The 14,378-nt window shown below is 44.7% G+C and overlaps 1 protein-coding gene across 11 annotated transcripts in view; it reads right to left on the reverse strand.

Moving 5' to 3' along the window:
- The window catches only part of LOC122543942 (uncharacterized), a 29,160-nt gene extending 14,983 nt beyond the window's left edge, over nucleotides 1-14,177 (reverse strand). For 3 of the 11 annotated variants that reach the window (XR_015754605.1, XR_015754606.1, XR_015754607.1), the window contains exons 1-2: nucleotides 13,913-14,152; nucleotides 13,654-13,781 (exon numbers count right to left, since the gene is read on the reverse strand). Coding sequence is in view for 8 of the 11 variants with exons in the window: in XM_087983734.1 (XP_087839860.1) it covers nucleotides 9,076-9,717 (642 nt within the window). In the remaining 3 variants the exon portion in view is untranslated. The other 8 variants (XM_087983737.1, XM_087983738.1, XM_087983734.1 and 5 more) reach the window with 7 other exon arrangements.
- Between the last annotated feature and the right edge of the window lie 201 nt (nucleotides 14,178-14,378).

Raw genomic sequence — 14,378 nt, forward strand, 5'->3', positions numbered from 1 at the left:
CTCCTCTTGGATGATTATATCCACATCATCCTTTTCTTTTATGAGCCGTGCAGTTGGTGTGTTTAAACCAAAAGGTGCCATCAGACTCTGTTGCTCTGTGACAGGGGAATGAAGCATGAGTGAGGGAACATCACCTCCTTCCACATTGTGGACAAATCTTTTATGGAGTTAGGTTAGACCGATTAGATAAGATTCCCTATAGTGTGGAAACAGGCCCTTCAGCCTAACCAGTCCACACCGACAGTCCAGTCCGAAGAGTAACCCACCCAGACCCATTTCCCTTCCTAATGCACCTAACACTATGGACAATTCACCTGACCTGCACATCTTTGGACTGTGGGAAGAAACCGGAGCACCCGGAGGAAACCCACGCAGACACAGGGAGAATGTGCAAACTCCACACTGACAGTCGTCCAAGGCTGGAATTGAACCTGGTGCTGTGAGGCAGCAGTGCTAACCACTGAGTCACCGTGCCGCCCTTAAAGTAAAGCTACTATAGTCCTAGGGGACCATAGGACATCTCCCTAGGGGACAGAGAATGGTGGTTTTAACTGGAAGATCACCAGGGGAAAGAGGCCAAGGAGAAAGGTCCATTATAATAGACCCAGTCGATACTGGAATTGAACCCACACTGTTGGTATTATTCTGCATTGCAAATCAACCATCCAGCCAACTGAGCCAAGGTTAGATTGAGAAATTAAGCTGCAGTGACGTGATTTGAACACACCATGGTCTGATCTGGAGTCAGACACGCTTCCGTTGCGCCACAGTTATCAACAAGTGACATCTTCTCCAAATTTGACTCAAAACAAGGACACAGCAGCTGGAGCTTTCTCCTGATTTATGAACGGTGATAACATTCATACCTCATTGTGGATTTCACCAATGCAAGCGATTGCTGTTTGCCAGAGGCAAAAAGAATGTTTCTTCACGAAGACTAAACTTGCACACAGTCTCCAGACACGGTCTCACAAATTCCTGCACAGCTGCTTGCTCCTTGCTCCTATACTCAAACCCTCTTGCAGTGCCTTCTTGTCTGCTGTAACTACATGCTTGCTTGAATGACTGATGTACAAGCACATCCAGGTCCCTTTGTACATCAACATTTCCAAACCTACCATCATTTCAAAATAACTTTGCCATCCTGAATTTTTCACCAAAGTGGATAAATTCACACTGAAACTGCAACTGCCATGCATTTACCACTCACCCAAATTGACTAAATCACTCTGAAGCCTCTTTGTGTCCTGCTCACTCACAATCCCCCTAGTTTTGTATCAACAAACTTGAAAATATTACATTGGATTCCCTCATCCAAATCGTTGATGTATGATCCTTGTTGTGTCTTACTTGTCAAAGCCTTACACTCCGAAAAAAAATCATTTATTTCTACTCTGTTTCCTGTCTGCTAATCCATTCACAATCCACATCATTAGATTCTGAACAATCCTGTCTACTTTCATTTTACACACTAACCTCTTAAGCAAGACTTTACCAAGTTATTTGAAAATTCAAACAACCCTATCTACCGATTCTATTAATTACATCCTCAAAAAACTTCAGTGGATTTATCAAACATGATTTGACTCATCCTAAATTGACAGACTGTCGCTCCAGGAGAAGATCCTCTGACTTGCTCAGTCCCCTCCACACTGTGCAGTCAAAATTCACAGACATGGTCCATGGCAGCACTTACTCCAGAACACCTGAGACTGCAATAATGCTGATCCAAGCAGCACTGCCCACATTCCATGAATGAATACACAAAACTAAGTACCCTGTTCAGTAATGCCTTAATTTTAAAATTTCCATCCTTGCTTTCAAATTCGTCCATGGTCTTTCCTTTCTATTTCCATGTGCTCCATATTTTTCCCCACAGACAGAACAGACAAATCTCAATCCTTCTCAGTCGAGGACAGATCATATTCACCTTCTCTTTCATCAAATGACTCTTTCTGTATTTGGTGTCGCTCTTCTTTCATAAGAAAATTCACAAACCCTGTGCTGATTGGGTACAGTTCGGGTCACCATAAATGAAGGGAAGAGATTTTACACAGTTCCCTTCCCTCCTACACTCCCTGACCTGCTTCTCGCTCTGGCTCAAGCTGGCAGCCAGTTGCCCTGGAAACCTTGGCTCCACGAGGGAGAGGGGAAACAAAGGTTGGTGCAAGGCTCCTGTGTCTGCGCCATGGGCATCTGTTGACGTGACCACAACACTACCTATTGGCTGCTTCTGGTATGCCCCATAATGAACATCACAATGCAGAAGTTGTCCAGCAAAGTTCAGACTGAATCTTCATTCTTTGTGCAACATTTGGGAGCAAAGCAATGTAGAGTAGAGTAGCTTGTATTTGTCATTTCTCCCATGTACAACTGATACAGTAAAAAAAAGACAGCGTTCCTCCAGGACCGACGGTGCTACATGGAGAGCACAAACTACACAATCATACATGGCTTAAAGTGCAGAAGAAGTGCAAAACACGCAAGTCACAATGTAATAGAAGAATGATAAATAATAGACATTTTTCAAGCAGCAATTTGAAGTCGTGCAAAGCATTTCAGATGGGAAAGTGTCCGCTTATACTGTGTTAAGGAGCCTGATGGCTTGGGGAAAGAAACTGTTGCACAGTCTGCCGTGAGAGACAGAATGCTCCAGTATCTTCTGCCATTTGGCAGGAGGGAGTACAGTTTGAGTGAGGGATGTGTGTGGGGTCTTCCACAATGCTCTTAGCCTTTCAGATGCAGCGTGTGATGTAAATGTCTGTAATGAGGGAAGAGAGACCCTGAAGACCTTCTCCCATGTCCTCAGTAACCGTTGTAGGGTCTTACGATCTGAGATGGTGCAACTCCCAAAACAGACAGTGATGCAGCTCAGGTACTCTCAATGATCCCTCTGTAGAATGTGGTGAGGATGGGGAGGTGGGCTTTCCTCAGCCTGTGCAGAAAGTAGGGATGCTGCTGGGCTTTCTTGGCTATGAAGCTGTTATGGAGGGATCAGGTGAGATTGTCCGCCAAGTGTACACCAAGAAATTTGGTGCTTTGCACGATCTCCACAGGGCAGCTGTTGATGTCCAGCAGAGAGTGGTCACCCCGTGCCATCCTGAAGTCAACAACCATCTCTTTCATCTTGTCCACATTCAGAGAGAGGTTGTTGGCTCTGCACCAGTCCGTTAGACACTTCACCTCCTCTCTGGATGCTGATTCATCATTTGTGCTAATGAGACCCACTACAGTCGACATGTGCATTGCTGCACAGTCGTGTGTCAGCAGCGTGAAACAGCAGCGGACTGAGCACACAGCCCTGGGGACCCCTGTGCTCAGTGTGATGGTGATGGCAATAAAGAACAAAAAAAATTTACAGCCTTGGAACAGACCCTTTGGCCCTCCAAGCCTGAGCCAATCCAAATCCACTGTCTAAACGTATCGCCCAATTCCTAAGGATCTGTATTCTTCTGCTCCCCACCTACCCATGCATCTGTCTAGATGCACCTTAAATGAATCTACTGTGCCTGCTGGCAATGCGTTCCAGGCACCTACCACCCTAATGTGTAAACTATTTTCCTCATGTATCCCCCTTAAAGATTTCATCTCTCACTTTGAATGCATGACATCTCGTTATTGAATCCCTCATCCTGGGAAAAAGCTTATCTCTATCTACCCTGTCTATACCCTTCCTGACTTTGCAGATCTTAATCAGGTGCCCCATCAATCTCCTTTTTTCTAATGAAAACAATGCTAATCTACTCAACCTCTCTTCATAGCTCGTACCTTCCATACCAGGCAACATCCTCATAAACCTCTGCACCCTCTCCAAAGCGTCCACATCCTTTTGGTAATGTGGCGACCAGAACTGTACACAGTATTCTAAATGTGGCTGAACCAAAGTCTTGTACAGTTTTAACATGACCTGCCAGCCCTTATACTCAATACCCCGTACGATGAAGGCAAACATACCATATGTTTGTGGGCGGCACGGTGGCACAGTAGTTAGCACTGCTGCCTCACAGCGCCAGAGACCCGGGTTCAATTCCCGCCTCAGGCGACTGACTGTGTGGAGTTTGCACATTCTCCCCGTGTCTGCGTGGGTTTCCTCCGGGTGCTCCGGTTTCCTCCCACAGTCCAAAGATGTGCAGGTTAGGTGAATTGGCCATGCTAAATTGCCCGTAGTGTTAGGTAAGGGGTAAATGTAGGGTTATGGGTGGGTTGCGCTTCGGCGGGTCGATGTGGACTTGTTGGGCCGAAGGGCCTGTTTCCACACTGTAATCTAATCTAATCTAATAAAAAAAATGTCTTCTTGACCACTCTATCAACCTGTGCAGCCACCTTCAGGGTACAATGGACCTGAACTCCCAGATCTTTCTGTTCATCAGCTTTTCCCAAGGCTCTTCCGTTTACAGTATAGTTCGCTCTAGAATTAGACTTCCCAAAATGCATCACCTCATATTTTCCTGGATTGAACTCCATTTGCCACCTCTCTGCCCAACTCCCCAGTCGATCTATATTCTGCTGTATAATTTGACAGTCCCCTTTGCTTTCTGCTCATCCACCAAACTTCGTGTCATCTGCAAACTTACTGATCAGACCAACAATTTCCTCTTCCAGATCATTATGCATATCACAAACAACAGTGGCCCCAGCACTGATCCCTGTGGAACACCACTGGTCACCTTTCTCCATTTTGAGAAACTCCCTTCAACTACTACCCTCTGTCTCCTGTTGCTCACCCTCTTCATCCACCTAGCAAGAACACCCTGCATACCATGTGACTTCACTTTCTCCATTAGTTTACCATGGGGAATCTTATCAAATGCCTTCATGTATATGACATCTACAGCCCTTTCTTCATCTATCAACTTGGTCACTTCCTCAAAGAACTCTATTAAGTTGGTAAGGCACGATCCCTCCCACACAAAACCATGTTGCTGATCATTGATAAATCCATTCTTTTCCAAATATAAGTAGATTTTATCCCTCAGTATCTTCTCCAGCAACTTTCCCACCACTGGCATCAGGCTCACTGCTCTGTAGTTACCTGGAATATCCTTACTACCCTTGCTGTTCCCAATCCAGATTGACTGAGGTCTCCCAGTCAGGAAGTCCAGGATCCAGTTACAAAGAGAGGTATTTAGGCCTCATCACAAGCCTCTCGTAGCACTTCATGATATTGAATGTAAGTGCAACAGGGTGATAGTTGTTGAGACAGGACGCTGAAGACTTCTTTGGCACGGGGGTGATGGTAGCACGTTGGAACTATGGTGCAGCTCAGGGAGATGTTAACGATGTCCATGAGAACATCTGCCAGTATATCAGCTGAGCACTCTGCCAAGGATGTTACCTGGTCCAACAGCCTTATGTGGGTTAACTCTGCACAGGGTTTTCCACACGTTGGCCGTGGTAAGACACGGCCGTGGTCATTGGGAGGGGGCTGGATTTCCTCGCTGCCACAACATTTTGTGTCTCAAACCATGCACAAAAAGTTGTTCAACTCATCTGGGAGGGAGGCAACACCAGAACAAGCAGGCAATGCTGTTGTGGTTGGTGATGGCCTGGATGCCCTTCCACATGCTCTGCGTAGCACCGCTATTCTGAAAGTTACTGTATATTCTCTGTACGTATGGATGCTTTGCCTCTTTGGTGTCTCCCCTTTTCCATTTCGTTTCTCTTCTGGGAGGGAGGGGGACTACTGTTCACATGCAGCAACTTCAGGGAGAGGATGTGAATCCAGGAAGGGAGATTCTCTGGAAATATTGAATCATAGAACCTCTACAGTGTGGAAACAGGTCATTTGGGCCAACAAGTACACACTGACCCTCGTAAAAATAACCCATTCCCCTACCCCATTACTCTACATTTACCCCTGATCAGTACACCTAACCTACATATCCCTGAACACAATGGGCAATTTAACATGCCCAATTCACTTAACCTGGATTGTGGGAGGAAACCAGACCACTTGGAGGAAACCCACACAGACATGGGGAGAATATGCCAACTCCACACAGTTGCCCCAGGCTGAAAGCATACCTGGGTCCCTGGCACTGTGAGGCAGCAATACTAACCATGGTTTTAGGTATGTCTTTCTTAGATAAATTTAGAACTGAAGATGCTGGAATCCAAAGTAGACAAGCAGGAGGCTGGAGATGCACAGCAAGCCAGGCAGCATCAGGAAGTGGAGAAGTCAATGCTTTTGGGTATAGCCCTTCTTCACAAAAGGAGGTGGGGGTAGGGGGAGCAACAGATAAAGAGGGGGGGGAAGGTTATGGATGGAGAGAGGGGCAGAGTGGTGAGGTAGTGATAGGTGAATATGGGTGGTAGGTACCACCTGCTAGGTTGATAGGAGGAATGAATCCAGTTGGTAGCTGGAAGGAGGGATTGGTCAGAGGAATGGGAGGGACGAGGCGAGTTTGGAAAGGTAGTTCGGGATGGGTGAGAAGGTTATTTCAAATTGGAGAACGCAATGTTGAGCCCTTTGGGCTGCCTGCTGCTCAGGTGAAAGATGAGATATTATCCCTCCAATTTGCTGTCTGATTCACTATGGCAATGGAGGAGACGGAGGATGGACATGCTGGAGAGGGAGTGGGAACAGGAATTGAAATGGGCGGTGACCGGGAGTGAATAGTATGCACAATTCGGGTGTCCTTCCTATCAGAAGGGTGTTGTGAAACTTGAAAGGGTTCAGAAAAGATTTACAAGGATGTTGCCAGGGTTGGAGTATTTGAGCTTTTGGGAGAGGCTGCTTTCCTGGGAGCATTGGAGGCTGAGGGGTGACCTTATGGAGGTTTATAAAATCATGAGGGGCATGGACAGGATAAATAGACAAAGTCTTTTCCCTGGGGTAAGGGAGTCCAGAACTAGAGGGCATAGGTTTAGGGTGAGAGGGGAAAGACACAATGTAGGATATACTTCACCTGACAGTAGAGGTTTCCCAATATTTAAGCCCGCCAGACTATTCAAAATCTCTCTCTCAGCTAATTTCTTTAAATTTGATGACAGTCCTTCTTTCTGATTCGTCTCTCTCACGAGGGAACACTAACACATAATATTCATGGTGTAGGTTTGCTCGCTGAGCTGTAGGTTTGATATCCAGACGTTTCATTACCTGGCTAGGTAACATCATCAGTGGCGACCTCCAAGTGAAGCGAAGCTGTTGTCTCCTGCTTTCTATTTATATGTTTGTCCTGGATGGGGTTCCTGGGGTTTGAGGTGATGTCATTTCCTGTTCATTCCTAGAGGCCTGGCACTCCAACCACAACTCCATAATCAAAGACATAGATCTTAGATACCATCTATCAACCCCTCAGAAAACAAACAGGAAATGACATCACCACAAACCCCAGGAACCCCATCCAGGTCATACATGTAAATGGAAAGCAGGAGACAACAGCTTCGCTTCACTTGGAGGTTGCCACTGATGATGTTACCTAGCCGGGTAATGAAACGTCTGGATATCAAACCTACAGCTCAGCAAGCAAACCTACACCCTAAACCTCAACCTGAGATACAAACCTTGCACATAATATTCATTTACAAATTACTGCTATTTGTAAGTAATGGGCCTCACTCTTTCCCCAGTTATCCATTAACCATTAATATACCTGTTAAACCACAGGGCATTTTCCTTTATTTTCCCTGGCTGTATTAATTCATGTTCCCCTTATAGCTATCCTTATCTCCCCATTTCCGTTCCGTCTTATACATTTACCCGAAAGCATCTTCTCCCTGCACCCTCTGGCTAAATCATATCTGGTATTATTAAAATTAACCAATTCAGAACTTTGATTTGAGGCCCATCCTTGTCCTTTTCTATAATAATCCGGAATCGTTTTTAAAACAGTTCTGTTAATTGTCTGTAAAATGCTCCCTCACTGGTATTTCATCTACTTGTCCACCTTTGTTACCTAAAGTTAGTGATAGAACCTCCCCTTTCCTTGTTGAAATTTCTACATACTGGCTTCAAAAGCTGTCTATTTTAAAAGTTCCTCTAAATCTTTCAGCCTGTGTTGACCACAGTTAATGTTCGGGAAGTTGAAATCTCCCACTACCACAACCCTATTACTTTTACACTTCCCTGAAATTTGCCTCCTTGCCTGCTCTTCTATTCTACCCATATAGGCTAATTTAAGGATTTTTCTAAGATGTCCACCCTCCTTATTGCTGTATTAACTTTCCTGAACATAATTGTGACACCTCATCTTATTTTGCCTCCTCTGCTGTCATAGCATGAAAAACAATGCCATTCAACCATATCAAACTCTCTTGCACCTTAACTGGCCTGTAATGTCAATGCCTTCCTGACTCAATTGTTGGACATTCTGTCTGGATTCCATACCCTTGCCAAGTTACGTTATATGTGCCCCAACAGTACTTCTAACTAAATTTCCAGCATTAATAAGGCAATATCTCACTCTGGATGTGTCCTCTCCCAACTGCTCATGTGAAGGATACTGATTATCTTATCTTAAAAGGCACTCAGAATTAGAAAACTTGAGACATTGTTTTAACAAAAAGTATTATTTTTATCCCCAATAGGTAACTAAATCTGTGGTATTTAAAAACATCATCCGAAACATGGTTTGGATACAGATAACAGGAGCATCAAAATTCAATGCTGACAATTACTAGGGAACTCACTGCTGTTTACCCAATCCTGATGAACCACAAAATCACTTTACAACAATATGTAGGTGGACAGTCTTTACCCAACATAAATGTGTTGATGTACAGCGACATTGTGATCTTTTTCAAAACCTATCCTCCAGATACACAATTGTATCAACATTTTATCTGCACCATCAGCAACTTTAATAGAGCAAGATTTAATAACATCAATACATATGGCCCAATGACCAATGTTCATTCCTTGGTCTGAGGAAAAGCAAAACCCTTCGCCTGTGGTTTCTTGTGAATTTGCTGGTGTGTTCCCAAACAGCAAAGCCATTTACACAAAACAGTATGGGATCGACCCAGTATTACTTCACTGGTGAGTTAAGTTTGGATGAAAGAGTGAATCCCTTCCCACATAAGAAATAAGTGAACAGTCTCTCCATAGACTGAACAGGCTGTTGTATCAGTACATTAGTTAACTAGTGCATGTCTCTCCCCAGTGTGAAGTCGCTGGTGTCTCAGCAGGTTGAATGATTGAGTAAATCCTCTCCCACAATCAGAACAGGTGAACGGTTTCTCTCCGGTGTGAACTCGCTGATGCTCCAGTAGTTGAGATGAGCGAATGAATCCTTTTCCACATTCAGAACAGGTGAATGGTCTCTCTTCAGTGTGAACTCGCTGGTGTCTCCGCAGGTGGGATGACTGTCTGAATCTTTTCCCACACAGGGAGCAGGTGAATGGTCTCTCTCTTGTGTGAACTCGCTGATGTGTTCGCAGATTGGATGATTGGCTAAATCCCCTCCCACAATCAGAGCAGGTGAATGGTTTCTCTCCGGTGTGAACTTGCTGATGTTCCAGTAGTTGAGAAGAGCGAATGAATCCTTTTCCACATTCAGAACAGGTGAATGGTCTCTCCCCACTGTGAATTCGCTGGTGCATCAGCAGGTTGGAGGACCGTGTGAATCCCTTCCCACACACATAGCAAGTGAATGGCTTCTCCCCTGTGTGACTGTGCTGGTGGCTTCCCAGCTGGGATGGGTAAAGAAATCCCTTCCCGCAATCCTCACATTTCCACAGTCTCTTCCCAGTGTGACTGCGCTGGCATTTGGACATTTCCGATGAATCGTAAAAGACTCTTCGACACACAGACAATACCTGTTTCGCCCCAGTGTAAACAGTGCTTTTTCCTTCAATGTCCAAAATCCTGAGATAATTAGGTTATGATAAACAGAGTCACTGTCAAATCTGGACGTGGTTTCATGTGAAGTATCTAATTGAAAAACAACCTTTTAAACACAAATGTATTGGGAGAAACCCGAAGAACACACAGGTTGTGAAATTGAGAGCAATTAATTCGGTCAGTTGTAGAGATGACACTGAGGGAAACTACTGGATTGTCATTACAACCAAACTGGTTCATAAATATCCTTCAGGGAAGCGAACCAGTCTGTTTGCATGAAACTACAGAAAAAGATGAGAGAGACAGGTATGAAGGAGATGCATTTTACAATCTACAATTCAACCCTGTTCCTGTTTTCTCCCCATATATTTCAATAGCTCCGAAAGGCTAAAAATAATTGCAGAGTTCATTCAAGGTGGAGTTGCAGTTAAACAGGATGGTGAAGAAGGCATTTGATACACTTGCCTCTATTGGTCAGTGCATCGACTATAAGAATTGGGAGGCCATGTTACGGCTATATAGGACATTGGTTCTGCAAATTTTGGAATAGTGTGTTCAGTTTTGGTTTCTCTGCTGTCGGAATGATGTGTAAGGGTTCAGAAAAGATTTACAAAGTTCTTGTTGGAATTGGGAAATTGAGCTGCAGGGAGATGCTAAACAGGCTAGAGCTTTTTTTATCTGGAGGCTTAGGTATGATGTTAAAGAGATGTATAAAATCATGAGGAATACAGATAGGGTGAGTAGCCAAGGTCTTTTTCCAAGGATATGGAATTTCAAAAGTAGAGGGCAAAGGTTTAAGGTGAGAGGAGAAAGATTTAAAAGGTACCTAAGGTGCAATCTTTCACACAGTGTGGTGCACGTACAAAACAAGCCGTAGGAAGGGTTGCTGGAGGCAGATACAATTACAACATTTCAAATGCATTTGAATTGGTTCATGAAGAGGAAGGGTTCAAAGGAATATGGGCCAAATGCGACCAGATCAGTTTAGGATATCTGGTCAGCATAGACAAATTGGACCAAAGGGTCTGTTACCATGCTACATAACTCTATGATTAGGTGCTTAAGCAAAATGGTGGAAATCCGACATCCAAAAAAGGCTGCAATCGTACAGCAGGTTTGGCACATCTTAAATGGTGACAGGTGCAGGGACAATTGGAACTTTGAAGAAGTGTTTAGACTATCATGCAAGGCACGACAAAATAGGTTATTCGCTAAGTGCTGGAAATTGGGACGAGAATAGATATGTGCTGATGTCGAGTTTGATGGGGAAATTGTGTTGTACAGTTTTATATCCGAGACCCTGACCTGATTTTGTTCTGTTTCTCTCTGTGATTCTCTCTTCTAGGAAGCAGGCAGGAGCAGCAAACAGTGAAGAATGCAAATGATATGTTAGTCTTCATAGTGAGAGGATTCGCGTACAGGAGCAGGGATAGCTTCCTGTAAGGGCTTTGGAGAGTTCACACCTGGAGTACCGTGTGCACTTTTGCCTTCCTACTCCAAAGAAGGATGCCTTGGCCATGGAGAGGGTGAATCCTTTCCCACATAAGCAATAAGTAAAGAAGCTTCACCAGACTGATTCCTGGGATGTCACGATTGTTGAAAGACAAGAAACTCAATCTTTATTTAATCTTCCATTCTTTTGGCTTTGTGAGCCACCAGCTGCTTCACTAATATTCTACCTCCCAATTCATGATCTAAATCTGACCTATTTAACCCTACACTTTAGTATGGCAGGGGAACAGGAAATAGTTTAAAACCTCACCACCTGAACTAGCAAAAGACCCCATGATGAGATTTGTCTCATCTCTGCCCAGATGCAACCGGTCAAGCTTGTACATGTCCCACCTTATCCAGGAACGGTCCCAATGGCTCACAAATCTAAACCCTTCTCTGGCACACTGTTTCTCCAGCCACATATTCATCTTATCTATCCTCTTACTCATGCGCTCGCTAGCACTTCACACTGGGAGTAAGCCTGACATTATTACATTTGAGATTCTGCATTTTAATGTATCTCCTATCTTTCAGGTATTTATCCCTCTGTTTAACTATGTCATCGGTCCTTATATGAACCACGACCACTGCCTGTTCACCTTCTCACTCCAACTGTCCTGCAGCCACTGCATGACATCCTTCATCCTGGTACCAGAGAGATCACATACCATCCTGGATTCACGTCTGACTGTAGTCCTGACTGTTTTGAATCCCCTGTCACTGCTTCCCTGGCAATCGTTTTCCTCCCCTTTCACACAGCTGATCACTGGAGACCCCTGCACTTCCTTTATGAGCCTTTTACTTTGTCTCATGGTCACCCATTCCCTTTCCACATACTGTTGTGTGACCACCTTGAGAAACTGTGTGACCACTGCTGCCTTACATTGCCAGTGACCCGGATTTGATTCCACCCTCAGGCAACTATCTGTGTGGAGTTTGCCTGTTGTTCCCTGTGTGGGTTTTTCTTGTGTGGTCTGGCTTGCTCCCATAGTCCAAAAATGTGCAAATTATGTGGATTGACTGTGCTAGATTATCCATAGTGTTCAGTGATGTGAAGGTTAGGTGCATTAGTCATGGGAAATGGAGGGTTACAGGGATGGGATAGTGGATGGGTCTGGGCAGGGTGCTCTTCGGAGGATTTATGTGGACTCGTGGGGCCTGTTTCCACACTGTAGGGATTCTATTCTATTCTAAATGTACTGTCTCTGACATTCTCAGTGTCATGGATGCTCCACAGCGAGTCACCCACAGCTCCAGCTCAAGAAAGCAGTAGCCAGGACACACTTCCTGCATATGAAGCTGTGAGGGACACTAGAAGCATCTCTGATTTCACACAGTGTGCAACAGGAGCACACCATAGGTCTAAGGTCTCCTGCCATTAAGCCAGTTACACCCTTTAAGAGAATTTAATTCAGCTTCCTTCATTTCAAATACTTTTTTCATAATCAAAAGCTCCTGGGTATTTAAGCTGAATATTATATTTTTAAGACTGTCATAAAATTCTCTGCACTTATCACTTACTAACTGACTGTTGCCATTGCAACCCTGTTAACTTCTGAACCGGCTGAATTGAGACTGAGCATCACACTCAGTCTTGCAACTTCACCTCCTCCCAGTCTCACCTAACTTTTTGATTCAAAGCACTCAACTCCAAAGGTCTTTCATTAAGCTAAGCAGCACTCAGTGTAGCCTTGTCATTTAAATTGTCTGCTCACACCGACTCTGACTTCAGCCTCTTGTACTATTCCAATGCAGTTCATCTTTCAATTCAGTACTTTATAACTCTTCAGACTCAATGTGCTCTTCAGTAGTTTCAGGATCAGTAGCTAGTAATCAGGATCTGGAATGTTCCATCTGAAATGGTGGTGGAATTTGAGTCCATAAGGAATTTTACAGGGATATTTGCAGGTATTTGAGAACGAGGAATGTACGCATTAAAATCATGAAGTGGGTGATTGAGAGTAAACATGACAGTACTTTCAAACAGACAAGATGTTATTTGGATAGCACTCAGTGGTTGGTTGGCACTGCTACCTCACAGCGCCAAGGACTCAGGTTCGATTCCAGCCTTGAGTGACTGTGTGGAATTTGCACACTCTTCTCCCCCCCCCCCCCCCCCCCATCTGCATGGGTTTCCTTCCACAATAGGCATTAGTTGGGGTAAATGTAGAGTAATGGGAATGGGTTTCTGTGGGAACTCTTCAGAGCGTTGTTGTGGAAATGTTGGGTTGAAGGGCTTGTTTCCACACTGTAGGGATTCTAAGATTTTCTCAGGTGCAGGGCCCAGAACTGAACACATACCCCAGGGGTGATCTGACCAAGAATTTGAACGTGTTACTCCTTTTGGATTTACGAAGATAAAGGGAAATACTTGCCCACACAGAACAGACAAACCTTCTTCCTTCCACAGTTAAATACCAATAATATTGAGATCCTGATGACTGCGCTGACGCTTAGAACTTGTTCTGAGGTCCCGATCTGTAAATCATTCTCAATTAATATCCTGTAGAACGAATTCACAAAAGAAAAATTACTGACAGTTCAGAATAGAAATCTGAAAAATATAAACATTTCTCTTAGTTTCAATTTGCTGTGCATTTGTAAATACTCCTCTTCAAATCGCCCCGCCCCTACCCGGGAAGAAGCATGCGCACTGCTTCTTCTTGTCCCCAATAAAGATGGCGGCGACAATCCGGGGCCTATCATCGCTTTGTGTCCACAGCCGTTTTCATTGCTTCAAACGCGGGACCGGGAGCTTCTAATTCGCGTCTAGTGGCCTACACCGGTGTTCATTAGACCTCCCACAGTCCAGACTGACTCCGCTCTTCTCCCGGTGTCCACTGATCCTCCCTCTTTCCCGTAGACCCCTCCCGCACTCACTCAGGCGGCAGTGCGCAGGCAACGTTAATGATCACGTGTTGTCCTGCTCGCCCCGCCCCTCATCACAACGTCCTTTGGAGGACCAGCCGCTTCCGTTTGGTCCGCCAGCCCTACCCACTTTCACCCTATTGGTCAGTGACATACCGTCAATCAGCCGGGCTCAAGTGTGATGTGTATGACGGGATCCCCCCTACCTTAGGCTGGGATGAGACTCATCATT

Source organism: Chiloscyllium plagiosum, unplaced genomic scaffold (assembly GCF_037043375.1).
Source record: "Chiloscyllium plagiosum isolate Xiang-an unplaced genomic scaffold, Cpla_swu_hap1 HiC_scaffold_46, whole genome shotgun sequence".
Lineage (NCBI taxonomy): Eukaryota > Metazoa > Chordata > Chondrichthyes > Orectolobiformes > Hemiscylliidae > Chiloscyllium > Chiloscyllium plagiosum.